This window comes from Ammospiza caudacuta, chromosome 5 (genome assembly GCF_027887145.1).
Source record: "Ammospiza caudacuta isolate bAmmCau1 chromosome 5, bAmmCau1.pri, whole genome shotgun sequence".
NCBI lineage: Eukaryota > Metazoa > Chordata > Aves > Passeriformes > Passerellidae > Ammospiza > Ammospiza caudacuta.
In genome coordinates, this window is record NC_080597.1 from 5865228 (window position 1) to 5892805 (window position 27578).

The window sequence follows — 27578 nt, forward strand, 5'->3', positions numbered from 1 at the left end:
AACCCAGGAATATCTTCTGAAGCAGCCCTCATTCATTCATTGCCCTGATAGGTTTAGGCCATCCTCATCAATGCATGGAATGAAGTCTGCTTAATGCACCCTCAACCTCAGAATATTGCTAATGGCCAGCTAAGTTTGACAGCATTTCACTAAAAAAGGCAATCACTACAACTGAGGCACATTTCTGAGGCAGAAATGTGAAATGCCTGACAAACCTCTCATGCAAACCCAAACCAATTCAACCAACTAATAAAGATACTTGTGAACATAGTCCAAATTCAACTTGAGATTTTGTAAATTTAAAAAAAGTCTGTGACTATGATAAATGTGAATCTAACTGTAGTTGTACAAGTCATTAGGCCAAAAAAGCTTTAGAATGAAATGATACTGCTTCTTCAATGGTGGTCCTACTGTCACTGCACAATGATCAACGGAAATATGGGTAAGTGAATTTCAAATTTTATATGCTAAGTCTCTGCTTTTAAATATCTCTATGTACACAGCAGTGTCTACTGGAAATATGCAAAAAATACATAGGTGTTTATTTGGAAAAGAAAACCACCAATGTCCACAGACATCTGCAGAATAAAGAGTGAGTTTAATCAATGTGCAATTCACCACAACCAGGAGCTTTAAATTATGCCTTCTCCAGGCAGAAGGGTTAATGACCTGGTCACCTTTCTCCCTGCTAACAATCCCTTTTTCTCGGAAGGAAGCTACCACTTTTCTTTTTCAGAACCAAATACTTTACTAATTTCAGAGAATACCTTCTAAATCTCTACTTTAAAAACCTGCAGCTGCCATTTTGAAATAAAGTCTTACAGACACCCCTAAAAGCTGCCTGTTTTTGCAACTGCATCAGTCATCCTTGTCAAAGTTCCTTACACAACTTGCCTTACTCATCAGAATAATGCATCAATGTGGAGGTTGATCATGGATCAACAGCAGCTATCTTTAAGCAAAAGGGAGAAAATAACATTTTTTCATACAGCAAGGGCAATATAAAGTGCCATATATACATTTGGCACTGGCAGGACTGCTGTCATACCCCCTATTAGCCTGAGTGCCTTGTTTGCAGATTTCCACTACAGACCCCTAAAGGGCAGAGTGATGCTGGTGAGTGCTCTTCATTTTGCAATCAAATAATTCAGTAATTTTTCTTAATTTACCCCCAAATCTCTAAATATCTGAGAAAGAAAAAACAAACCTCCATGAAAGTACAGCTACATCAAGAAGAAAATTAAATAGAAGTGACAAGTAATTTCAGGGGTCAGAGTAAACAAAGTGAGGTAAAAATTACAGTGCTTTCGTATTAAAAGTGTAGGTGGAATAAATCTGAAAGCTTCCAAGGAATTAAGAAATTTGAGAAATTATCAAGCTTGCCAGCCTGGTATACACACCATGAGTGTTCATTGTAAATCCTGCACAGCACAAATAAAGAAGGAATGCTGAAAAAAATCCAAGCAGAAACCCAAAGTACCACCAAACACATCCTCAAAACTTCAGATTGGACATAGCAAATATGTTTGGAAAAACAGTGCAGGTAGTCCTTTATCTCCTACCAACCACATCTCTGCCATGTGAGTGTGGAAAATTATTTTCAAACTTTGTTACATACAGTTGCAACTAAGCTACCCAACAAAAGCTACTTCCCAAACTACCACTGCACAGGAGAAGATGGGGCCAAAGATTGTGTAAGCACATATGTTTGTTAAAAAGCAATTATTTCAAAAGGACCTGACAAATCTCTGTATACCTCCCTGTATCTGGGTTTCATTATAGATATTGCCAGACAGGGATATTTTGCCTTTATAGCTAAGAATCTTATGCTGGGAGATATGAAAATAAGCTAAGATAGTGAGTGACACAGTCTGGAAGTATTTGCATGGTAAATTGAATTCTCCCTTCTTGCTCAGACCATTTGTTTTTGTTTGGCAACAAACACAAGGGTTCAACAATAATATTGTAACCACTGAATGCAGTGGAGTTTTATGAGGCATGAATTTGGCTCAGAATGTGCAAAGCCTTCCCAAATTCAGAGCAATTTATCACTGATGTCTTCCCTTCATTATTTTAAATGGAAACAGAAGAAAGTTCTAAAAAAGACACATCTTGACCTCAGTTCAGTTCAGCTCAGTTCACAGATACACAGAGATACTTGGTTTCTTCAGAAGACCCCCACACTAAAGCTCAAGGACAGGCTCAGTATGCTTTAGATTTGTTTTAAAGACAAAAAAAAAAAAAAAAAAGAAGAAAGGTTTAACTCTAACCTTCATAATTTTCTCCCCATAAACCAGAACAATGTACGTGAGGAGCTAAAAGAGATTCTGGCTATTCTGACAGAGCTGTCTTACTCAGTTCCTTTCTGACAAAATCAATGAGGAAATCATTTTTATATAGCAAATGATTTTTGAAATTTTTATACACCATGAACAAATCCCATGGATTAATGATTTCCAGAGTTCACCCTCTTCACCTTGGGAAAAATCCAGACCAGAAAAAAATAACAGAAAAAACAACCCAGGGAAAGGAGTTTTGTCATTAGCTCCCTCTGTTTAAATAAAATCCTTTCCCCATCATGTAGGTGAGGCAGAGAATTGCAGTGGGTTGGTAGGGTTCCTAGAGCACTCAAAAAGAGCAAGTGGTTCTAAAATATTTTTATACATAACAAATCCAGAAGTGCTTTCCATGACACTGGCAACTTTCACTTCTGTGGGCCGTGGAGCAAAGTTGGCAGGGAACCACGAGAGGAACAGCAGGGACTGCTGGAGATCAGAACTGAAATCCTCATGAGAGGGGCCTGTAACTGGACCAAGGGGAAAATGAACCTTCAGGAATGAGATACCTCAGCAGAGCTGAAGGGAGTGTTTGCACACTGCTTGAATTTTACTTGTTTTCTCATTCCCTTCCTTTCCAAAGCAAGGGCAGTCACTCAATCTCTTACCCCTAAATAAACTCATTGCACTGTGCACATCTCACACCTCTTTGTAATTAAAATCTCCTTCACTTGAGCACTTCACCCCTGTAAGTTGTGTTAGTTACCAGGTTAAATATTTGAATAATAAATTAAGTTATAGAAAACTGTGAAACTGGGTAGTCAGACTGATGATACTGACAATTATCATTAAGGGGAAAAAATTATTCCCACAAAGCAAAATTAGTTTAACAACTGTTTGCATCTTGTACATGACACCGTGGATTTAAACAGGATTCTCCTGACCAAACTTTTGTAGGTGCAACTAGGAAAGTTTTGATTTCACAGAATTAGATTTTATGATTCTGTGAAATCAATCTGATTTATTTTCACAGAGTCAGATTTTATACTGATTCCTTCTCTACAAAAATACAGCAGCTTGAGAATAAGTAAGAACAACCTGCCTCTGCTTTTAATGCATTCAAGCTTTCCAGCACTTGAAGAGTGAAGCAGCAAGTACCCACATTTCTTGCTGGGCTGTATTTTGTCTATTCCCTCTCCCTGTTATAAGGGATAAAGGCAAAGAGTGTCTCACACTGCTCTGAAAGCAGAGCATGGCAGCAGGGCACTGGCAATGCTGATGGGTCAGGGCTGTGCTCTGCTCTCTGTCCCACTGCCAATGCAAACCAGAAGGCATTTCCTAAGTAGTCTATCAGAGAACACAATCAGGGCTTTTCCTGTTCAGATGAACTATAACCTCCCTGTCTGCAGGTGACAGGAATCTTGGTCTTGTCCTTCTCTAACTCTGGCTCTTCATTCTGCTCTTGCAGCTCTCTACCTGCTTAAAGACACTTTGAAAGGTTTATGAAGGTTTATCTATCTTCAGGAAGTATTTTTGGAGTTGCTTACTCTACATTCAAACACAAAATCCCACGAATAAATACACCTATGGTATAAGTATATATAGTAGTTCTTATCTAAAGAACAATCAGATGTAGTTGGAGAGCCCATAGTGAGCACTCTGTGAGATGGAACTGTAAATCTTGACATGTCCATCAGTCATTATGAACTTCAACAGACAGGAAAATGCAGTGTCTAGATTGGCTACATGCCCTTACTGTTTTTATTTTAGTTACCATTCTCTGGAGCTTATTTTCATAGTTAATGCACTGGAAAGCAGGTTTGGGCTTGATTCTTTTTCTAACATTGTCCATCTCCCCTCTCCCTCAGTTTTTTTCCTCCTAAATGACAACTGAAAGGGTTTGGCTGCAGCTGCTGTTCCTGTGTCTCTGAGTGTCCTGTCTAGGAGTGCCAGAATCACTGGGAAATAGTAGAGAATATCACACAAACTGCAAGGAATAACTCTCCTAGAAGTGGCCAGAAACAAGAATGTCTGAGTGCAGAATTCCTACTTGCTACAAAGACCAAGCCACTAGTGGAAGATTATGTTCAGCTGCAAATCAAAAGAGAAAATAAGACACAGACCTGGCATAATCTCATCTGGCAGAAATGAATGATGGCCTTGTTGCAATTGTTTTGCTGAAAAGCACAAATCTCTACAAAAAGAAGCCAGCCATCTGTTTTGAATGTTTTAGACTGTAAGTATCTACTTGTGTTCTTCTTTGATCTGTAAGAATAATAGGAAGACAGTGATACAGTCCAGTTGCACCTCTGTTGTGAGTGTTTAATTCATCCCAGAGCTGCAGATTACAAAATTCCATCTGGAAATTTCAGTTTTATCATTCTGGGATCAGAAAGAAGATGAACAGTGTATCAAGATCAGTTCTTTTGTGCTCATAGATATAACATTCTTGGACAGAGAATACATTCTTCTAACAGAAATTAGTTATTAACAGCAAAATAATAGGTTTAAAAAAAAAAAACAAGCTAGCAGAAGAATTGTTCCCCACAAAAAGAAAAGGACCAGAGTGGAAGCTGACTTTGTCTCAAGGAAAGCATTCTTCTCTATCCCTCCTAAGGATAAATTAGTTACATCATCTTATTTGAGTTCATCACATTAGGGTTCTTACTAAAAGGCTGCCCATCCAAAATGGGGGAGTGAAGAACCCTGAATGTCACTAATACACCCAAACAAATCCAGCCCCTCTCTCTCTCTCTGTCAGGACATGTTTAAGCAATGCAAGATTATCTCATGTGGCTGCCTTCAAATTTTGCACAGGGTATGTCTCCAAGGCAAGCACAAGACACTTTCACAATGCTTTTACAGACCTCGATAAAGAATTGTAACAATGTCATTATTATACTACACAATTAGTTTGTAGATTTTTAGAGAGGGGAAGAAATGGCTCTTCAGAAGAGAAGAGATGACAGTAAAGAACAAGAGACAGTGGTCTAAAGAGCTTTGTCCAGTGTGCTGGAATGGCAGCTCCTTGAAAATATAGGTTATTTTCCCTTTTCTTGGGAAGGAAGAGGATCTTGGAAAAAAAGTAAGATGCAGTAAAAGAGTCAGCTACCAATCTAACACAATTTCAGGAACAATTTCAAAATGAGGTATTAGAATCTCCATCATATCATTTTAACAAGGCAATTTCCAAATCTCACGCAGTAATAATACCTAGCACTTATACAGCACTTTTCCCAAGCAGAACTTGCACTTTTACAAAAATTTCAGCTCATTTTACAATTAGAGAATTTGAGACAGGGAGAAAGAGAACAAGTGAGTGGTTGGAGATGATGCCAGGAAAGAATTTATCTTCTGAATCGTGGTCTAGTACTGTGTCCAGTAAATTACAATGTAATATGAGTCAGGCATGAAGGCCTGGTGGTTTTGACCATTTTGCATGATCTAACAATGAAAAAGACCAGACTGAAAATAAATCCAGTCAAAAGGCTTATGAGGTCACAGTGTAGTGAGTGACAATACTGAGAACCTCAGAAGTGTGACAGCAGGACAAGCAGTTCTGTACAAAATGTGGATTGTGGAGGGAAGCTCACATTTATGTAGTGAATTAATGCCCTGTGGAATTTAAACATGGAACTCACCATGAAAAACTATTTACTTCACTAAAAGAAATCAGAAATAAATAATGTAGAAAAAAATTTTCAATGTTCTCCTCAAACTTCATAAAGTATAGGCACTTTTAGTGTTGTAGTGATCCCAATGAAAACTTCCAGTAGTTTGTTTGCTCTGGTAAAGATTACATTAAACCTTGAGATGACCCAAATATTTTCCTGTAATGACTTACTCCTCTTTCCACCACAGACATCACCACTGAAATCTGAAGTGTTAAATTTTGTGAGTGCCTTCAGTACTCAACTCACAATACTCAGTGCTTCTGAGTTAAAATCTGTCAAACTCAAATATTGAAGAAAAATGTCACAAAGAGCCTTTTTGTCTTGTAATATTTTTAGGGTAATAGGAATTGCCAATATTTTCATTGTTTTGAAATATCCCCATTTTTATGCATTCTAGTTCCATGCTTTTGATCATTCCACCATTGCTCTAATAAGTATTATAATTATTTTCAGTTAACGAATGGATGAAGCAGATTTCTGAACCACACACACATTTTCTCCCATTTTAGGCTGTGCTTCACAAGACAACTGGATGAATTGAGCAGCTTTGGGAATCTCTGTATGGAAGCTTTGCTTTACCTCCCTCACATAGCACACATCTGGCACAGATTTACAAGAATAAACACCCACACCCCTATCCTTTTGCATGTATTAGACCTCCTAAGGTGTAAATTCATATTATTCTTGATAAAAGTGAGTGATAACTAATTAAACCGTTGGCCTGAGCAGTTTAGCATTTGAGAAAGGACAAAGAGCATCCTCGTGTGAAATCACACTGGAATGGACTGGGCTGTAGAGGAGGATGGAGCTCCATCTGGGGAATAAAAGGAGTCATAAGAAATTCACACAGCAAGGAAATGAGCTGAGGGAAAAATGCTAGGAAAAACTATTTCAGGATGAAAGATGGTATTTACATTGAACTATAAACTGAAATGTAAACTACCATCCTCAGAAATTACAGGGAGGGTGCAGATGTTTATGAACAGTGATCCATTTCAGGGGAGCTCTATCTGATAATGCTGTCATGTACAGACTTGGCATAATTAAATATTAAATTCAGACAATTCCAGAATGCTGGAGGGGAAAAGCCTTAAGACCTAAACCATAAAAATAAAAGAATGTAGTTAACTATTGTACACAGTTTTTTGTCTCCATTTAATCTTCAGTATTGACCAGAGGTAATGGCATCCACAGACCTGAAGGAACTTTAAAAAACAAACTTATTGCCAAGTCCTATGCTATTAATTACACTTTATCATTGTAATACATAAATTTAATTTAACACATGGAGGTTAGGGACTCTGTAACTTACATCATCTTAGCTTTTACAAAGAGAATAAGGACTTTATTTTTTTTTAATGAACATGGAATATCACAGTAAAAACATGTACTCTGTTGGGAATAACTGGCTTGGGAAGCATCCATCACCTTTATACCTTCCCTGCTGATGTATGCATGACAATGTCGAGGCTGACAAGTTTCTCTGATGAGATGAGGGGAAGGCAAGGCTGCAGGCCGACTCATTATTTTGACTGGGATACTCTGTAACAGCTTTCTTCAGGAAAGTGCCTCAAACTGGAGACATAAGCAGTTTTTAATGTCAACCACCCATTAATTCAGAAAACTATGAAAAACCATACTCTTAGCACAGTTGCATTCTTAAATGCATCAGCACATGGGAGAGGAAAGAGAAGAGATCTTTCTCAGTGTTTTCTACACAAACTCCATGCTTGCTCCAGAAGGAAAATCAGAATTATTCCTACCTTCACAGTGAGTGTCCTCTTCCTTTTCATCATTCACTTACCTGCTCTCCCCTGTGTAATTTCTGTGCTGCAGCTGATCTTTACAAGCATCACCTCTAAAACTTTTAACAACACACACGAGCGTACAACCATTGCGGGAGCGGTGATTCAAAAAGAATGTGAAATCAACAGTGAGTGCAAATTAATGAAGCACTTTATCAATTTGTCCACTGAAGAGATTTTCTCAGCTCAGACCCCAAGGCATGAAATTCAAGTTTGACACTGCCACAGTTGGATTAAAATTTTCAGATGGTTGGCTTGAAAAGAGGGATTTGATCTATGCAGACAGACTGTAAGTCTGTAGTTAATTGAGCAAGTGCAAGAGATGAGAGTGCCTTATTCTCTCATGAATGTTTTACAAATCTAATACAAAGCAATAATTTTCAGAAATGCAAGGGTCCAGGATTTCCACAGAAATTTTCAGTTTTCTTTCAAGTAACTAATATGAAAAAATCAACTTCTTAGAAAAAAGTGCACACAAAATGACGTGAAATATTTTTTTCTTAAAAGGATAAGTGAAGAAGGAAAAAGTTTCATATAGATTTTAAAATACTGTCATCAGTCCTTTAAAATACTTAAAGTACTTCAGAGAAACATATTCTGCTTTAAAACTGATACTCCAAGGCATAAATTAATCCTGTGTACTGTAGGGTAATAATCAGAACCTGACTCCTGGCCAGTAAGAGGTTTTTTTTCTAAAGAACAGGCTTGGGGAGCAGGCTCTGTTCTGTGCACTGCCTTCCCTTTTGGAAATGGGCATTGTTGTGGGGACAATTTGACAGCACAAAAGAAAAAATTGTGGACGTGGACACAGAGAAACAAAACATACTTTGAATGAAAAACAGCTCCTAATTCCTCCCCCACTGTTTTGCAAGAATGAAGGAGATGGAAGGGAGAGAGGAAGGTTCAGGGGATATTCCTCTGTGCCTTCACATTTATAGACAATTCATACTCCTAGTCCATCTAGAGAATGCTGTACTGTGAGTTGATAAATATCTGTGACTAGTTAGGTCAGCGTGCACGGCAGCAATCTCTGCAGCAGATCTCCACATGCTCAAAACCTTCAGAAGGAACATTATCTTCAGGAGGAACATTATCCTGGAGCACATTCTTTACAAACCAGAATCGAAAAAGCACACATAGGTTTGGCTAGGGCGCAAACTGCTTTGAAAAAGAATCCCACTGAAAACATTTCCTCCATGAAGCCAATGATAAACGACACGAAAGACATTTCCTGCTCTTTCGTACTTGCACAGAAACTCAATTACATGCCCTGGGAAGCTCTCCCCACAACATGGTGAAACAAGGAGAGGATGATTGGAAGAGGAAAATCACAAACTGCACAAAAACACACGAGAAACACCCTCATGCAGGGACATGGGAGCAAGGGGAGGGAGCACAGGCAGGTTTGACACAAAGCACAGCAGTGAGGGTGGGAGTGACTGTCGGAAACTCTTCTGTTGGCAGGAGAGGTTGGTTCTCACCGTTCTGAACAAAATGGCTGAGCTAAGAGCATCTGACTGGTTATGCCCAAATACCCTCCTCCTCATCCTAGAGGTGCACAGGAAAGCCCCAGAGCAGCATGGGAATGAAATAAAGAGTTGGTTAGTATTTAAAGCACATAAAGTACAAACAGTAGTACAAAGCGTTTCTATTCCTTATGCAGTATCCTGAGCCTCCTTGAGGTACAGCCTTCTCTGCTCCCTTGGAGGCTTTGTCAGCTTTCAAAATGCCCCTTTGCAAAGGGGAAGGGCAATCAGAGCCTCCTCCCACCCCCTCTCCTCCCTACTGCCCTTCCCTGTGGGGTCTTTGCAAGAATTTCTATAAATGTCTAAATTTTATTTCATCCGTGAATGCTACGCTGCCTTTATTTGCAAGCATGTACTAAAGTTTCATGCTAGAAATGGTTTCAGCTCTCTGTAAACTTCAGAGTAGAAGCAACAGATATTCTAACACTTGCACCAAATTAAGATTAGGAAATCCATTTAATTTTCACTATTAACAATTTCACTCTCCTGAAAAAGGAGAGTGAAACACCAACATCTTCCAAAAACACTGCAGAAAATTCAAGCCAGTCAACATACAGTTGAGGAAGGTATTAAATTAAGATGTAAAGAGAAGTTTCCTTGAAAATCAGAGTTTTTCTGTTTATTTGGTTGTATATACCCCTTCTTGTTTTCTGATGCAGACATGAAAGGAGATTTCTCAAGATCTATTTTTGCAGGGTGAATAAGTAATTGGCTTTTGCCATTTTCCTCTTGTACCTTACTCATTATTTCTGTGTTTCACTAAGCTGGCACTTAAAGGTCTAGAGAGATATGCTTTCCTTCATATCTCACCAATTTCTACATGAGTCAGAGGGCAAGGAGAAGCATTCCTTCCCTCCGTTGAGGCAGTGATTAATGATGGCTAATATTTTAATTAAACTGCAGTGGATGAGATTACAACATGGGATGTGCAATTATGTTGGCATTTTCTGTGCTACCCAAGGGATGGTTAATCTCTCTAATAGTTATCAAGCACACGGCTCCTGTGCTTTGTAAATGCCACAGGAGGCTCCTCACTGCTTTGGAGATGGTAAATTGATTTTCCTTCAGTTCATGGCCCATTGAGTTTGTGAGGGAGCAGTCTGTGCTCATTTGGCACCAGGGCAGGGATTTCCTCGTGGGAAATTGAGGGAATTGCTTGTATGCAATCCACAGATCAGAAAGCTGATCCTGGAGCAGGATTTCCTGCTACTGAAGACAAGAAACAGTCCTGGACACTCCACACACTCAAGCTACTAAAATCTGAGTATGTCACACAGGATTCGAGTCTTGCATTTTAGGAGAGTAAAGTTTTTGTTCCCTTTTGCTCCTTTTCAATGTACCTCCTCCTCTCCACCCACCTAACAACAGCTTGGTACCAGGAATTGTTCATTCAGGAGCATTCAGGAGTTTGCACAAAGCCAACACAACAGCAACACCCAGTTCTGGTTTATAACTCCATTCTGGAATGCTACTTTTGTTCCAAAGCACTGCAAGCATGTCATGGGAAACTACTTATGACACAAAATCATCAGCCCTCACAGCAAAAATTACTTTACAAACAAAAAAGAGAGAGACATTACCTGGTCAGGGGAGGGCTTGTGGTTGGTTTGGTTGGAATGGGATGAGGATTTCAGGTGGTCATCCTCATAGTTGTCAGCCATCAGCTTCATACGGTTCTGAGTCTGTTCAAAAAAGCAAGAAAAAAGAATCTCAGTCTACTTTCTAATGTTATCATGGAGACTAAAGGGAACAGGGCACTTACACAAGTGCATATCCAAAATCCATACATGGGAATAAACAAGACACATGCCTAAACATCAGTTGGTATTACCACAGAGAATTGGTAAAAACTGTGGAGACACATTCCAGCCCGTTCCCTTTAAGGCTAAATTAGTTGTGCAATTAGGTGGATAATCTGACTTGTATCTATTAAAATTGTGCTGTACAAGAAATTAATTTCTTCTTAAGAGATTCTTGGGATTAAGATTCAGACACCAACTTGGAGAGTAATTCAATGAAAACATGAGTTAGGTGTCCCTAAGTCAATTAAAAAAAAAACAAACAATGAAGCCCTCAGAAAGTATTTAAAAACCAAAAAGTGCACAAGCTGAAAATAGGTTATTACTTAAGAAGTCCATCCAGTTTCAATATGCAAATCAGTTTTCAACTGATATATCAAAGAACAAAAAAATTCTGAGACTGGTCAGAAAAATGTTAATGATAACATTTATAATTATATAACATATAATAATTAATAATGTAATAATTATATAATAATATAATGTCTATATATAAAATAATATATAACATATAATAATTATAATATATATAATTATAAAAGCCATCCTGTGAGGAAATTAAAAAGTTAATAAATAGACATTGAGAAGAAAAAGTGTCATAATGAAGGCTTATAAGATTAAAAACTGGACACAGTCAAGTAAAGGATTAGCAAAGTATGAAACAAATGTTTTTGTTTTTCTTCAACTTCTTAGGACATCTGCAGTTCCGGAAGAAATAGGATTCTGAAAAACACACTGCAGAAAATAAACTGTGTAAGAATAAATGGAACTTAACGATACCATTCTAGGTGAGCAATTGCAAAGAACATTAGAAAGCCCTTTTAACAGACTACCCTGGAATGAGGTCCCTGAACACCCACAGACACAAATCAGGAAAGAAATGCACCTGGCAGAGTGTCCCAGCTCCCCATCCAGGCAGCAGGGACACCCTGTGGGCAGCCCAAGGGGCTGGGTGAGCGTCCTGCACAGCCAAGTGCTGCCTCCCTTGGCATTTTCTGGGTACCAGGGGCATTGGGAACTCACACATGGAGCAGCCCCAGAAGGGACTGATGGCATTTCTGCTCCCAGCTCAGAAGGCACAAAGAGCCCCACTTTGAGCTTTGGGAAATTTTGTATTCTAAGGAAATCAAAAGGCTACCCTGACCTACACTGGATATGATACAGAGCAAATTATCTACAACTAGACATACAAAATCATCAGACATGCACTAAAATGAAATGTCTTAAATGAAAGCTCAAAGCTGACAGAAATGCCAGCTGTGGAGTCAATCCCTTCATAACTCCATGGTTTCTCACTGAAAACTCTGAGTTTAATGAGCATCTCGAAGCTAGAGAATGCACATTCTACTTCTCTCTATTCAGATCATGAGAGAAGGTCCAGGCTTTGAATCTGGATTTGATTTTATTTTGGAATAATTTAACAAAAGCTAATAGTAAATTGAGCTTAAGCAATAAGCAATGTCATCATGTAAAATTTTCATATTGTTTGCTCTGCTTTGTCAAGCAAGTTTTGAATTCCAAGTCTGACTCATCTTTCATAAATCACTACTTGAAACATGCTACATTAATCCTTAAACAACCAGTTTATCATAAAGGCACTTCTTAATATTTATTATTTCATTATATTTAAGGTTGCCTCTTCAACAGTTTCTTCTTTGCAATGAGAACAATTGATTCTAAACAATTTCACATTTCCTGGGAAATTTACTGTTTTGATAATAAATAAAAAATTCTTACATGACTTTCAGAGTGTGTGTGTGTGAAGAAAAGCTATTGAAACCCAGATGTTTAGCAGAATGATGGTACAGCACATTAACTGTCCTGAGAGAAAACACAGCTCTTCTCAGATAGAGGCAGCATGTTTTATATTAAAAAATAAAACAAACCCAAACAAACTATGTTAGCTGGTACAGGTAGAGAAGAATATAAACATTGCAGAGATCACAGACTGGGTCAGGCTGGAAGGGTCACAATGGGTTATCAGGTCCCACCTCCCTGCTCAAGCAGAGCACAGGGCACAGGATTGACTCCAGAGGGGTCTGGAATATTCCCAGTGAAGGAGACTCCACACCCCCTCTGGACAGTCTGTTCAGTGCATGATCACTGCACAGGAAAGAAGTTCTTCCTCATGTTCAGGTGGAGCTTCTGTGCATCAGTTTCTGCCCATGGCCTCTTGTCCTATTGCTCAGCACCACCAGGAGAGCTGGGTCCATCCCTTGAGCCCTCCCTGCAGACACTGACAGACATTGCTGAGGTCCCCTCTCCTTTGTCTCCTCTTGAGGCTGAACAGGCCCAGCTCCCTCTGCCTGTCCTTCCAAGGGAGATGCTCCAGTCCTTTCATCATCTCTGTCACTCTCCACTGGACCCACTCCAGGAGCTCTGTGTCCCTCTTGTCCTGAGGAGCCCAGAACAGGACACAGCCCTCACCCATGCTGCTGGCAGTGCTCTTCCTCATGTACCCCAGGACAGCCCTGGCCTTCCTGGCTCTCAGGACACACTGCTGGCTCATGCAGAGCTTGTTGTCCTCCAGGACCCCCAGGACCCTCTCCTCAGAGCTGCTTTCCAGCAGGTTGGCCCCACACCTTATCTCTGTTGAGCCTGGCTATGCCTTCATCCCACTTCAAATCTATTTTAAAGCTCTCTCAATGAGCCAAGCTGAGTCCTGAGCCAAGATCCCTTTTCCCTTCTGATACAGGTGGACCCCATTTGCTGCCAGGAAGCTCAGAGTTGTATAAATTCACCCAGGATCAAAAACCACAAAATGCTGCTGTTTACACCACTCTCGAAGCAGGTGTGCATCTGCATGACTTTCCTGTTTCTTGCTCCATCATTCCCTGCAATGGCAGCACAGAAGAGAACACAATGTGTGCTCCAGATCCCTTGGCCAGTTTTCCCAAGGTTCTGAGGCCTCTCCTCATTTTCCTTTTCCTTTTTGCTGGGACTTTGTTACTGCCCACTCAGAAAACCATAAGAGGGTAACAATGAGTGGGCTGCACCAGGCTGGGAAGTTTCCTGGTGAAGTCCCTTACCCAGGCCTCAGGGAAGCCACACACCTCCCTCTGGGCTGGGTCTGGTCAGCAAAAAGCACAGAGTCCCCAAGAGAGAATTTTGAAGTCAAATTGAAGAGGTTATGTGCTTCTGTCACTTCAATTCAAGTAGAATGTACTATTAATACTGGGCAGCAGCTATTGAGAAAGTGGCTGATGGAATTGGGCTGGTTTAGACTGAAAAAGAGGAGACTTCTTAAAAGTACTTGATAGGAGGAAATAGAGGACATGAAGCCATTGGAGGGGATAGGTCAGGAAAGGATAGATGTAAAATGGAACATGGAAAATTCTGATTAGAGATCAGGGAAATTCTTTTCATAATGAGGTGCATCAAATGCCAGAACAGGCTGCCATGACACAGTAGCATCTCCATCCTTGAAGATGCTGAAAATGCAGCTGGACAAGGCCTTGAGCAAGCTGCTCTAATTAGGGATGCTCTCAGCAGGTGGCCAGACAAAGAAGGCTACTCCAACCTAAAATATGCTGCAATTCTTATTATTCGGAATTTTCATCAGATCATTTTGGAGTTTCAAAGCTCAAGTTTTCAGAAGAACAGGGAGATAAGTTCCAAAATTCCTCCTACTTGAAAATATGGTTTAGTTGCTTAGCTCCATTAGAGCCCTTTGAACATTTAAACCCAGAACAATCTCTGCAGCGTCCTGATGATAAGGGAACAGTTCACCTAGAAAATGTCCTTCTATGTTCCCCCTTTAATTCAACCTGACCTCCCCACTGCAGCTGCTCTTCATTTTAGTGTGTTTGTGGCAAGTCTTGGCAAGAAAATGCCAAAATTAGCATTGTGATTCCATTAAAGGAACTAATTTATGCATATATATTGGATTGGAATTAGGCAAAAATCAAAAGATGGAAGAAAAGTAGCTTATTTTCCAAAATTTAAAGACCAAGCAGGGTTGCAAATAAAATATATAATATTATAATATTTTTACAATTATTTTTATATAAAACATAGGAATAAAAAAATTTCTGCTAAGACTGGACTACTAATGACAAACTTTTACTTTAAAAATTTAAAAATAACTATAAATATATGAACTGAGTTTCTCTCCTATTGCTCCTCCACAAGAAAAAAAAAATGTCCGAAAGGATGGAAATTTCTAGACCAAATGGCTGTTGTAACGATTTAAAAACAAACCGTTTACTTTTCTGTGGGGAACCACTCCAACATCCTGCAGTCCTGAGCTGGTTTGTCATGGTGCTATTATACAATCCTCTCCCACCTCATGAGGTTATGGCTCAGATCCTAGGGCAAGCATTTCTACATCACTGTAAAAAGTATGAACAACAAAGTGGTTTAACCACAGGGTCCTGTGAGAAAATAAATGAGCAGTGCAGACAAATCAGTTGCGTCAGGAGTGCTTTTGTCTAAAACCTCCAGAGCTGCAAGCAAAGAACTAGCAGTGATAGGAACTAGATGTCAGGTTCAAATTTTGCTTATAAAAAATACCATGTGCCCTGACAGGTATGTCCTTCAGGCATGTGCAGAAAAAATGCTGGAATGAAGAAAACTGCACAAAACACCACAACCCAATAGGTTTTGTGATTTTTTTCCAGAAGGTACCTTCATTTCACTTTTTTTTGGACAGATTTCATAAAATTATTCCTGGCCCTCCACTTATACCTTCCCCAAAGCCCCCACAGCCCTTAACAATGCTCTTCTTTTCTTCCAAGAGTCACCATGCAAAGAACAGTCCCAAACCCTTCACATTGGTGTAAATTCTCAAAATTACTCAAGAGCCAGCACACACTCTCCAGCTCCCATCTGAAAGCCAGGAGTGACTGGCTCTGCAGACCAGAGTCTGTGAACTGCAGGTCTAAAACACCACATTTGCAAGGCTACTGCATCTAAAAATCCTCAACTTCTACAGACTAGACTTTACTCTAGAAATATCAGAAATATCCACCCTTCCCTTTTTGCACCCCAGAATTTCTGCAATTTTCCTTTTGTCTCTTTGATACAGTTACTGTTAATGCCTTTTTTACTTCCTGCCATTATTTAAGTCTTTCTTCTTCCTTATCCCTTGCTGCAGCAGGCAGTTATATTAAAAGAGAAAAGCACCAGCAGAAAACATGAGATAAACCTGTTTTAATCATGAATGTGAACAATCAGCATCAGAACTTCTTTAAACATGCTCTCTTTGGTTGTTTCATGGCCCTGCCATGATTTCACTGTATTTTCATTACTTTTTTCCCCTGGGTACCATATAGTTCACTTCTGCCTGTATTCTATAATCACTAAATGTTTGTAAAAACAAGGAAATTACCACGGTTAAACTAACATAACCAACACCTGAAAACTTTCATTGCAAACTGCACATGTACACTCTTTTACTTGCCAAAACTGTAGCCATAGTTAATTTTTAAAGAATCATTCAGTTCCTCATTCATGGAAGTACTGCTTGAAAGCACTCTCTCATCTGTAGGTTCTTAAAAGTACATTATTTTATGCTCACTGATGTTCACTGAAGGGCACACTGGTAGCTTGCTTGTGCCCCTCAACATTAAAAATCAAATTAATAGATTTTATCACACTTAAATTATTACATGAGAAAAACCAGAACTGATGCTGATCCATAAAGTTTAGGGGGAAGTCAGAGACATACTCTGCACTGCAGCTGGTAAAGCCTAGAGGAGTGCTGCCCAGATCTGACAAACTCTTTATTGTGGAATCCCACACATAAATTTGAAAGCCACAGATATAACTGCAGACATTGTTTATAATATATTTTACAGAATGTTTTCATTTGAAAGCCTGCACGAAGTTGTGTGTTCTAATGAGAGTACATACCTTTCTTAAGCATTTCTGCAGGACAGAGTGCTCTGGTAACCATTAGCCTGGAAAGCTTTGGAACCATGTTTTATTCATGGGGATCACACATTTCTGTATCTCTAGAGAAGCTCTCTAAGAAACAGCTCATGAGCTGGGCATTCTCTCTATTAGTCCAGTCTGCTTCACATGCTCATTGTAGTAACTTACTCAAAGAGTTTGCATCAAGTCTGCTCCTCCACCATGAAACACAGCATAAACTATGACATCAGTGGCTCCTTTCTCATTTTTTGTAGAATATTTGCGTGGGGTAATTTTGGTTTTGCTAACCAGTCTAAACAAGCTGTATTAATTCTTTAATGTAGAGTTTAAAAAACCCCACATCAAGTAAATATTAATGTAATGACTGTATTTGTGACAAATGAGCATGTGGTGGAGGCAGTGTGTTCGTGCATTAAAGGAGTTATCTCATTTTAATCTGAGTAGAATGTTGCACTGGAAGCACATGCAAAAGCAACAGTTCAGGAACATTTTGGTCACTAATAACATGGAAATAGAATGGAAAAACTCAGGTGATTGTTCTTACAAAGTGTGGGCTGAATTCACTATCTCTGAGAATTATGCACTGGTGAAGGCTTTCAGATAGTTCTTTTCTACTTGTTAAAAACCTGCGGTGAGCCATAATCCCTGTTAATGTCCAACCAGCTCCCTGCTGGAATCTGGCTGTGAAAAACAGAGAAAGAATAATCCCTGTTATTTGAATATGAAGGTCTGCCTTGAGTTTATCTACACTTACCTTAAATATACTACCTTGAGTCTATACTTACCTAGAACATTAGGACTCTGAAAGACTGTTCAAGTATTTAACTCTGTGCCCCCTTCCCACTCATATTTTATGAACATTTCTCTAATTTGTAATAAGATGGCACACACAGAGTTGCCATCTTTCTTTGTAAAGTTTAAAAGACACATCCTTGGTGAGGTTTGGCTTTCCTTTTGGCTATGTTTAAGACTGGCAACTGAGATTTCTCTATTAGCAGCAAACCAGCACAAATTTCAGCTGCACAGACACGAAACCCATTCCTATTACTACATTTCTGCACATGCTGGAGCCTGTGTTTTTGTGAGCCCAGCAAAGAGCCTGTGCAGCTGCTGGGGTTTGTCAAAGCCTGCAGGATTTAACACAGCTCTACCTGAGATGCTGCCTTCTGCACTGGCTGCTGGCAGTGTTCCAACAATATTACTTTATAAAGCGACTTTATCAGCCCAGCTAATTTCTGAGTCTAAAGATGTCATTCTCCTCTTCATCTCCCCACATGTGATAATTACTGAGATGCTTCATCCTGAAGAATTCATACTCTACAAGCCTTTGAACTAAACTAAAGGAGGCAGATCATCTAGATAGGGCATGCTCTGTGAGACTTGACATCTGTAGACAGATGTAGATGGGATTAAAAATAAACTTGGAACTGAAATTTTCCCTGTACAGGAATGTGTCTCTTGGAACTCAGCTCCTTAGGAGATGGAATAACTATGAAACCATGGAATTACCCAGTGACAAAGTTTACTGAAATCTATTGCTCTGATTCCTGTATGAAGAAAACCAGTGACACACAAAAAAATCCAAATCAGATCTGTATTTGGGATTCCTTTTTGTGCTACACCACATAATCATTATATGTTTCTTTAGCTCTCTTTTACTCTTTTTAGAGATACCTCAAGACGTGTTTAAGATCAGTGGTAACAGAACTGCCTTTCTCAATTACCTGTTCCATAAAGGCTGGAACCTGCCCAGTCACAGGTTTGAAAGGGAACTAAAAATAAAAAATACCTCTTCTCATGGTTAACTACTCAGGAGCAAGCCAAGTATGTTACTTCTTTGGCATCTTCCCACTGCATGTGAGGGTCTTAGGCAGAAATATCACTAAGGTGTGTCTTCCTGTATCTCAAAGATGTCTGAGGGAGTGCTGCATTTACAACCATAGAGTAAAATTAATTTTTAGAGAATGGGTGGTCTATGCATCAAGAAACTACATTCAAGCAGCATCAGCAGGACAAATGGTAACCCACAACAGCATCCCCAAAGAATCCTGGATCTCTCACCCAAACAAAATAAGCTGCTATTTTAATTCCTAAGGTAAAGTATGAGAACTGTTTATGTTCACGTTCCAGTTTTGAGCAGATAAAACCTCTAGGTTTAAAATAAGCAGGTATTTTTTGGGTTATGAGCCTGCTCTGTGGTGCAGTTTGTTAAGGCAAATTTCATGCTGATTCCACACTATGGAAGAGAAAGGTCTTGCTGCAGAAGAGAATATAAGATCAATATCTTTTGCTGCCACACACCCTTAAAACAGAAAAGACTAATTGATTTAAATTAGCTTAATAACTGGGGTTTTTTTGTTAAAGTATGCTGCTATTGTGAGGTCTCCACTGCTTCTTTAATGAGTAAAGAAGCAATTTCTTTTGCAGAGAGCATGGCTACCCTTGAAGAGCACGTGAGTCCACTTTACTACCCTTCTATATTGACTGATGAGATCTGAGTGCTTTGGATTTGTGTTCTCCATCTCCTAAGCATGGCCTTCAGCCCTTGTAACAATCTCTTTCTGCAGCCTGCCTCCCCCAAGGTGTCTCCAGGCAAGATTCAGCTGGGAGCAGAGTGAAAGTCAGAATGGCCAGCCATGTGTGTGTGCTAGAGCCAAACAAAACACAGCTCAATCCTCCTTGCCTTCCCCTGTGTGGGAGCTCCACTTTGGGCTCTTTGTGCCTCTACCCAGCTGTGCATGTTAATTAAGTTCCTATAAATCTACAAAATCTTTGAGACTCCTTTTCCTCTGTCAAATTTGGTTGAAAATGGTCAACAAATTGAAAAGTTATGGATAGGAAGTACAGCTCAGCTAAGCAGATGGATGGCACTGACATTAAAGCTCTTCTTCTCTGGAGTCCAAACTAACACATTTTGTTGGAATTGTAAGAGTCTGGATGTAGACTCTCAAGATATCCTTGCACTAAAACTAATTTTTTTGGTACATGCCTTTATTTGGGATTCTAGGAGACTGACCTGCTACAAATTCTCAAGTGATCAGCAGCAAGCAAGCCTCTCATGATCAGCCTCTCATGTGTCTCCTGAATGTTTAATAGATACAGTCTATTGTCTCTTTAATCTACTTTGACACTTATTACCAAAGACAATTTATTTTAAGAAAAAAGTGAAATGCTACTTCTATAGCAACACAAAAGGAAAGACCAGTCTTTGCCACAGTCCTCATTAATCAAACTGTTGAAAATTTCTCATTGTACTTTCCCCCTTGCTCATTTTTTCCTTCTCACTGTGTATTTATGGGTCCAAACTAAAAAATTTGATTTTATGCTTTACAAAATAATTGAAAAGCAAAGACAAAAAAAAGGATGAGAGAAACAAGTTGAAATGTACTTTGGAGCATAAACTCTTCCTAAAAACTTTGATAGTTTGGTAACATCTTTTACAAAGCAAAATCTAAAAGGTATCTCAGGTTATGCTAAGCTTGAAATACATATCAGCATTTCATTGATCCTGTGGTTACTTTAAACTTGTACAATTTAAGCATCAGCACTGAGCACTACAGGTAAGGTTAGTCTCACAAAATCTATATGAAATCTGAAGGCCCTAAAGCCCCTAAATTACCTATGTTATATCCTACAGAACAGGCAAATATTGCTATCAAATAAGGAACAATCTTTGCTTGACATCATTGATGGGACTCTTGTTTTGTTGTGACTATTTGCCTGAAATTTCTCCTTCCCTTTTCACTTCTGCTTCACTCCACACCCTGCTCATCTTACCCTCAACTACCTTATTCTGTCCCCCTTTCCTTTGTTATTCTATTTGATTCTCCTTTCCAAAATAAATCCACTTGCATATGCTCAGCTTCACAAAGCTGAATAAGACAAGCACTTCAGTTACTCTGCTTTTGCCTCAGTCTTTCTCCTGCTCTGAAACAAGAAAAGTTTCTCAGTCCAGTGGTATCTATGAACCCTGATTGGCAAAGTCTCATATAGGAATTTACATACAAGATGCATCCTACTGCAAAATCTTAAAAGCTAGTCATGATCCCCTGGATCAACAAAATAATTTGTAGGCCATCTGCTCATGTGTGTCTACATACACCTTTCCTGGCTGAAGTGATTTGGAAGTCTTCCAATCTTTGTGTGTTGTGACTGTGTTGTTACAATAAATATAGTAAAAGCATTCTTTTATCCAGCATTTTTGAATTTTGGAAAGTATATGCCAGTGTTTTGACCACAGACCTTTTATTGTTACATATTTTTATTGTTCTGTGACTCACCACTTCGACTGCATTTGCCTGCAGCTTCAAAGAGTTGTTAATAGCAAACCCCCCTCCCCTCCATACACGCTGCTCTTGGCAAAAAAAGGAGTTATGTACAGATACAAATTCCTAGATGCTAAAGTGATGTGAGCTGCTCAGTATCATCCCAGCACAAACTGTCTGTGCCTGCCCAGAACCCAGCTCTGGGTGTATACATGAATGGATCTGTGTCTACATGATATAAACAGTGTTGATAGCAACTTCAAAAAAACACACACAACGAAACCTCAAGACTATTTGTGCTCGTTCTGAAATTAATTTTAAAAGCTGTTGCATATAAAAGAAAAAGAAACCCGGTATTATTCTTTTTGTGCCTTGCTTTCATCTTTGAATCCATCAAAATCCTGCATGGTAACTGCTTGAGGGAAGAGTTGAAAGGGCATTTCCTTTGACAACCACCAGAGCTTTGCTACCCCAAACTAAATAAAAGTTAAGAATTTTTTCTGTATGGCCAATTATTGGCTTTGACATCCACCTAGAAGTGCCCTGCCCCAAGAGGCACACAGACAGACAGACATCACATTCCTGTCTGTGCACACGTGTGTGCGTGTGGTCTGCACACCCAGGATTCCTGCCCAGCCTCACTGTCCCTGTCTGCAGCACAGAGAGGGGATTCTGCCCCAGCACACAGCAGCACACGTGCACTGCAGAGCTGGGCAGATGGTTCCTGTCCCTTCCTCTGCTCTTGCACGCAGCCAAGGAGAACCACAATAAACCAACACTTTTTTTTTTTTTTTGCTTGCTGCTCCAGCAGAGGTTGATTTTTCCTATTAAGTCTGCATCAAAGCTTAGGTACTAAGCTGCAGAGACTGAAAAAACATTCAGTTTCTCTGCTGTATTTGTGCCAAATTTATTCTCACCAAGGAAAGAAATTCTCTTAATTCTCTACAAAATCCATGGCACACTATGTGTAGAGATGTGCCAGTTTGGCCAGATGAATTTCTCTAAGGTGTTTTCATTCCAGTATTCCTGTCTTTGCCTGCTCTATTCCTAATCTGTTTTCTCTCTGTGATTTACATCATATGATGCCATTACAAATGAGCAGAGGCCCACCCAATGGGCACCATAAAGCACTCTGTAAAGCTCAGAAAAAAAATCTCAGAGAATTCTCTCTGCTGCAGGACCACTGAAAGAAAAAGATCTGTGGGACAAGATGACAAAAAAGCCAGTCATACCTCTGGTGAGTTTTTCTTAACAATCCTTTTACGGCTAAGTCATTAAACTTAAGATAGGTGATTCCACTTGCTAAAGAGCCCTGACAATGCAGAGGAAAAAACAGAAAAGGATGAATAGAAGGACAAGAGCAACCTTGACTGATTGATTTGCAATTAAGAAGACCTAGGAGGAAACAAGGAAGCCCTCATATTTTTAAGGCCTTTTAATATCACAAACCAGCTTTGTGATATAAAAGACAGACAATGGAGAAGGATTAGGTGGTTTTGGTAATCAGGAAAGGGGGGAAGAGAAAAATCTTTTTGTGATCTGATAGTGATGAAAATAAGGAATTAGTCTTAGTCTGCACTTTCTACTCTGTGGATCCTTCCCACCTAATCTGTGAATTTTTCATTTTTTAGTGCAGAAGAACACACATCTTGCATGCCTCCATATGAGATAGAGAAGACATCTGAAAGATGATTGAAGATCTGCATATACAAGTAAATATGTTTCCCTTTAGGAAAAAAAATCAGGGAAAAACTAAAATGAGAAGGTACAGCCCTTAATACTTACAGAGAACACATAAACTCGTGCAGGCTTCCAAGTTTTAAACAACCCGTGAGTGTGTGTGTTTTTAAGGATCATTATATTGCTTTTATTATTTTTTCAGCATCATTACTGTCAGCAGTTGGCAAAGGTTTGGGTTGCTAGCTGGAATAAAGGAGGCAAAGCCAAGGCTGCATCTACTGGTGTTTAGGAGATGGAGAGAACACTGGCTTGGTGTCATAAATTATGGTCATGGTTCATGTGGAGATGACAACAGTGAGAAGAGCAACTTCTGGACTATTAAAAGGATTAAGGGTGGTACAGTGGTGAAACAGAATGTTTAAAAATGTTAAGTTTCCCACTCCAGACAAAAATTCACTGTAACAACAAGAGATACCTAGGTTGTTCAAATCCTGCCTGGAGTTAGCTGTGAGACCTCCATTTATTTTTTGTTTATCCAACTACAGGAAATATTTGTTTTCACACTAAGACAGACAGGCATTGGTGGTAAACAAACAGAAAGAGAACAAAGGACTGGGTTCTGTGACTGTAAAATTGTACTCAAATAAACAGAACAAAAGCTCTAATAAAATTATTACCCCTTAATCAGGGCTGTATTCAGTATAAAAGACCACTGCTTCCTCCAGACACCAGTCCTGGGATGAGAGTTTATATACATATATATTCACATATATTTGGGAAGTAAAGCTTCACAAAAGTTGAGAGAGTAACATTCACCTATACTATTGATAAGCTAAAATTCTACAACATGGAATTGCAAAGGTAAATGACTTGTATTTGAAATTCAGGGTACATAATCAGCAAATTTTTCTTATATCCACATGATAAATGTTTGATTATGCCAAGTAAAATCAGACAGCAATCTTTTGATAGCTGAGTTTGAGATTTATTTTGTCTTCATGCAAAATCTTGGACTAATCCCTAAAAGCACTTCTTGCTACTGCAAAGACTCAAAAACCTTTGGCAACATACTCAAGGCAAAAGAAGGCACACAGAAACTGTGCCTTTATTTTGTGTTCCATACAGGTCTGCTCAGGGACAGCTGGACACAACAGCCCTAAAGAGGACCTGCCAAAATCACTAACTCATGTTTGACAGCACTGTCTCCAGACTGCCATTCAGGGAGGGACTGGAAGCACAAATCTCCATCAGTATCAACTTTCTCATCTTGTACCTCCTGGCAGCTCTTCCCAGACTCCTCACAGTCAGGAGACAGCAGAAAAATCTCCATCCCCTCCCTGCATTCACAAATCCCAAGTGGCAAACATGTGACCTCTAGGGTAAATCTGCACACCTTTTCTTTGGGTGTATTTCTTCATCTTAAAAAGGGGCTGTAGAAAACAGCATGTACTTATGAAGGAGTAAAGGCATAATTTGTTCTGCATATAAACATGAATAGTAATTTTTTGATGCTTAGATTCTTCAGAACATAGTGCCATGAATTTAACAGAACTGAGGGGAAGCTGCAGCCACCAGCACCTGGCCATTTGCAGAAGCTATCACAAGTAACTGATGCCTAATTTCATAAATATGTGCCTCATTTTGACAAACCTGCAATTTCCACAACGTGTTATGTAAATTAATGAAGGATTATTATAAAGAAATTACTCCTCACTGACAGCATCTTAGATTTCCAACTGCAAGATGAAACCTCTATTTTTCCCTGCCTCACCTATCCGTTTGCCTGAGATATGGTGTACTGGACTAGGCCCAATGAGACAGTTACAAAAAAGGAAATTATTTTCAAAATTTAATGAGCTTAATCCTGCAGATGAGAAAAATAAAAAATCTGTAGACTGAGAGATATTTCAGTGCATAAGCTCAAAAACTACCTGAGAACACTGTTCATCAACACTTCACTGTTTACTGAAGTTCATTCCATGCAGTTAAGACTAAATTTTTTTCCATTATCAATTTTTAAGATGGTGGGGATTAAAATTCTCTTTTGCAGACTATGCATTTCTCTCTTTTCAAGCAAAAAAAAAGAAGTAGTGATTTATTATGTTACTCCCAAAATAACACAGCAAAATCACAAATATGCAATATATTCTATCTTATAGATCATTAATTTTCATTACATATTCTAGGTGTACAATTCTTTCCATCATTCATTCCTTCTTCAAGTAAAGAACACATCACTAACACATTAAGTCATACAACTGTTAATCTGTAATCTACTTGAAACCTTCTACATATTTCGTTTATGAACCCAATCAGTCACCTCATATCTCTGACTTCACCTCCTCCTTACATGTTTTTGGAAAACACCTTGAATCATCTATCACCTCACCAGTTACAAGTCTTACACAAACTAAAACCAATACTAAAACTGGAAGAATGCCTTTCACCTTTCTGCTACTACTTTTTAACTGACTATCAATGTGAGAATTGGTTTTTATCTATGATGGTTGGTAATGTCACAGCTTTTCATCCAATTACAAGTAGCCACAAATAAAGTTTTACTGTACAGGTTTAATATGAAAGTGTTCCATGTGTTGTGTGCTCCCTGAGGAATAATATCTTTAAATACAGCAAGAGATAAGCACAATATACCAAGTCAGCACATTTTGAATGGATATTTGGTAAAGGGACACACGTGTCTCCTAAATAATTGTCATTGTCAGGTAAAACAGGCCAGATGAACAGGAATAATTTAGTACAGAAAAATCTGTATCCAATCAATGAAATACGTGTAAGGATGCATTCACGCCCATCTTCAAGATTCAAAATCTTCAAGCAAGTAATTAAAAATCTTCCTGAACTTGAAATTTCAGTGTGAAATTTCTATTTCTTCACAAAAGAAAATCTATTTGTGGATTTATGTGATCAAGACATTTTATATGTTTAAGTGGAATTTTTCTGCCACCAACACTTCAGAGTTCCCTAAACAATGGGTCTAAAAGATACAATTTAAATGTAATCATAAACTCACTGTATTTTCTGGTCATCCTTCAGACATCATCAATTCAAATACCAAGGGTGATGCCAAACCAGCCCAGCCACAAGGACCAATGGTTGGAAAGTCTCAAATATTTTACCCCTGAGGCACATCCTGCCACTGCAAGAGAATCAGCAGCAGTCATGCATGGGTCCTTCCAGCTACCCCACAGACCAAGGGAGTTAAGCAAAAGAAGATGTACCCATAATTGCGTTCCTTGAATGAACCATGGGCAACCCTGAGCTGCTCTAAATGACTCTCTTTGAGATTTTGCATCTATCTCATGGCTCCTCAGCTAAGACAAATATTGTCAGGAACTATACTCAACATAATATTTGTAGCAAAGAGAGAGAATGAATTCCATAAATACTCTGTTGAATGTATGTATCACAGAGAGCTGTTCTAATATATTCTCTTTATTTAACTGAAAACCACTGTGTACCAGATCAGTGGTTTGGGCCACAACAACCACAGGAAACCACTGTGTGCTACAACTGTGATGCCAAATGACAGAGACTGTTTTCACACTGCACCAATGTCCAGCAGTACTATTCACAGACCAGGGAATGATTATTTTTCAAGCCCAAATCAGATCTTCTAGTGCAGTCTGAGCAAGCCCAAGCTCAGTGAGCATTCTCACCTCTTTAACAATGCTAACAAGCCTGGTTCTCCAAGGGGAGGCGTAACAATCTTTCCTGATATCCAGCACCATCAAGTTGGTCACTTACAGGAATGGGATACAGAGTCTCTGAACTGCTAACCTAACTAGTCCAGCAATCCTGATTTTCTAGAGAGAGGCAACCTTGCTTAAATAACCTCCTATAGAAATTCATAAGCCCTGAATAGAACTGGTGTAAATGTTGTTGGCAATTATCCAATTAATTTAAATTTATTTGTGTGAATTTTTAGTCAGCTGTAAAACTGGAGGAAGAAAATCTTAATACATTCACTAAATGGAGGAGAATTTCTAATGGAGTGAAACATGTTTTTGAAATCTGACTTCAAACTTAGGAAATATTAGTCCTTATAGCATTTTAAAAAATATTATAAATGTCTAGAAAGAAAAGGAACCAAGTACTGTATTGTCATCTGGGTTCCTCAATACCTCTATAAATCTTAAAGCCCTCTTTTTCAGTGAGGCAAAGCATCTTCCTCTTCCAGCAACCCTACAGAGCTACACCCTAAACCCTGCAGGCTGTGCAAGGCTGAAGGCACAAGCAGAAAGCAGCCAGGGCTGTTTGCAGCAGTTCCACCAGGCACAACAAGAGGCACTCCCATGGATCCAGCAGGCAGCTCCCTTCCCTGGCACCATGCAGGGCTCCCCTGAACATACATTTTTATTTAGTCATGCAAGAGGCAAAGGGTGAAGGTAAAGGAGGAGGGAGAGCAGAAAGAACATAAGAAAAACCAGGGAGAGATGAAATGCTGCCCCAGAAAAGACTGCTGATGCTGCACTGAGTGCTGTTACTGTGCTAACAGATGATTAAAAATGATGGGAAAAAAGTCTGGAGCACATGGCAGGGAGAAGGTGCTTTCTTTAATCTGTGAGGGCTCCAAGTGCTGTGCTCAAGGGCATGACAAAGCCTCTGCCAGGGTGCTGGGGTCTGCCCTGGCAGAGACTCCCCCCTTGACAGAAACAATT

General features: G+C 39.2%; 1 protein-coding gene across 1 annotated transcript in view; it reads right to left on the bottom strand.

Moving 5' to 3' along the window:
- Positions 1 to 27578, bottom strand: part of ERC1 (ELKS/RAB6-interacting/CAST family member 1) — a 267409-nt gene that overhangs the window by 18521 nt on the left and 221310 nt on the right. Inside the window, exon 18 of the mRNA XM_058804547.1 lies at positions 10862 to 10963. Within this exon, the coding sequence (XP_058660530.1) occupies positions 10862 to 10963 (102 nt within the window). The remainder of the gene's footprint in view (positions 1 to 10861; positions 10964 to 27578) is intronic.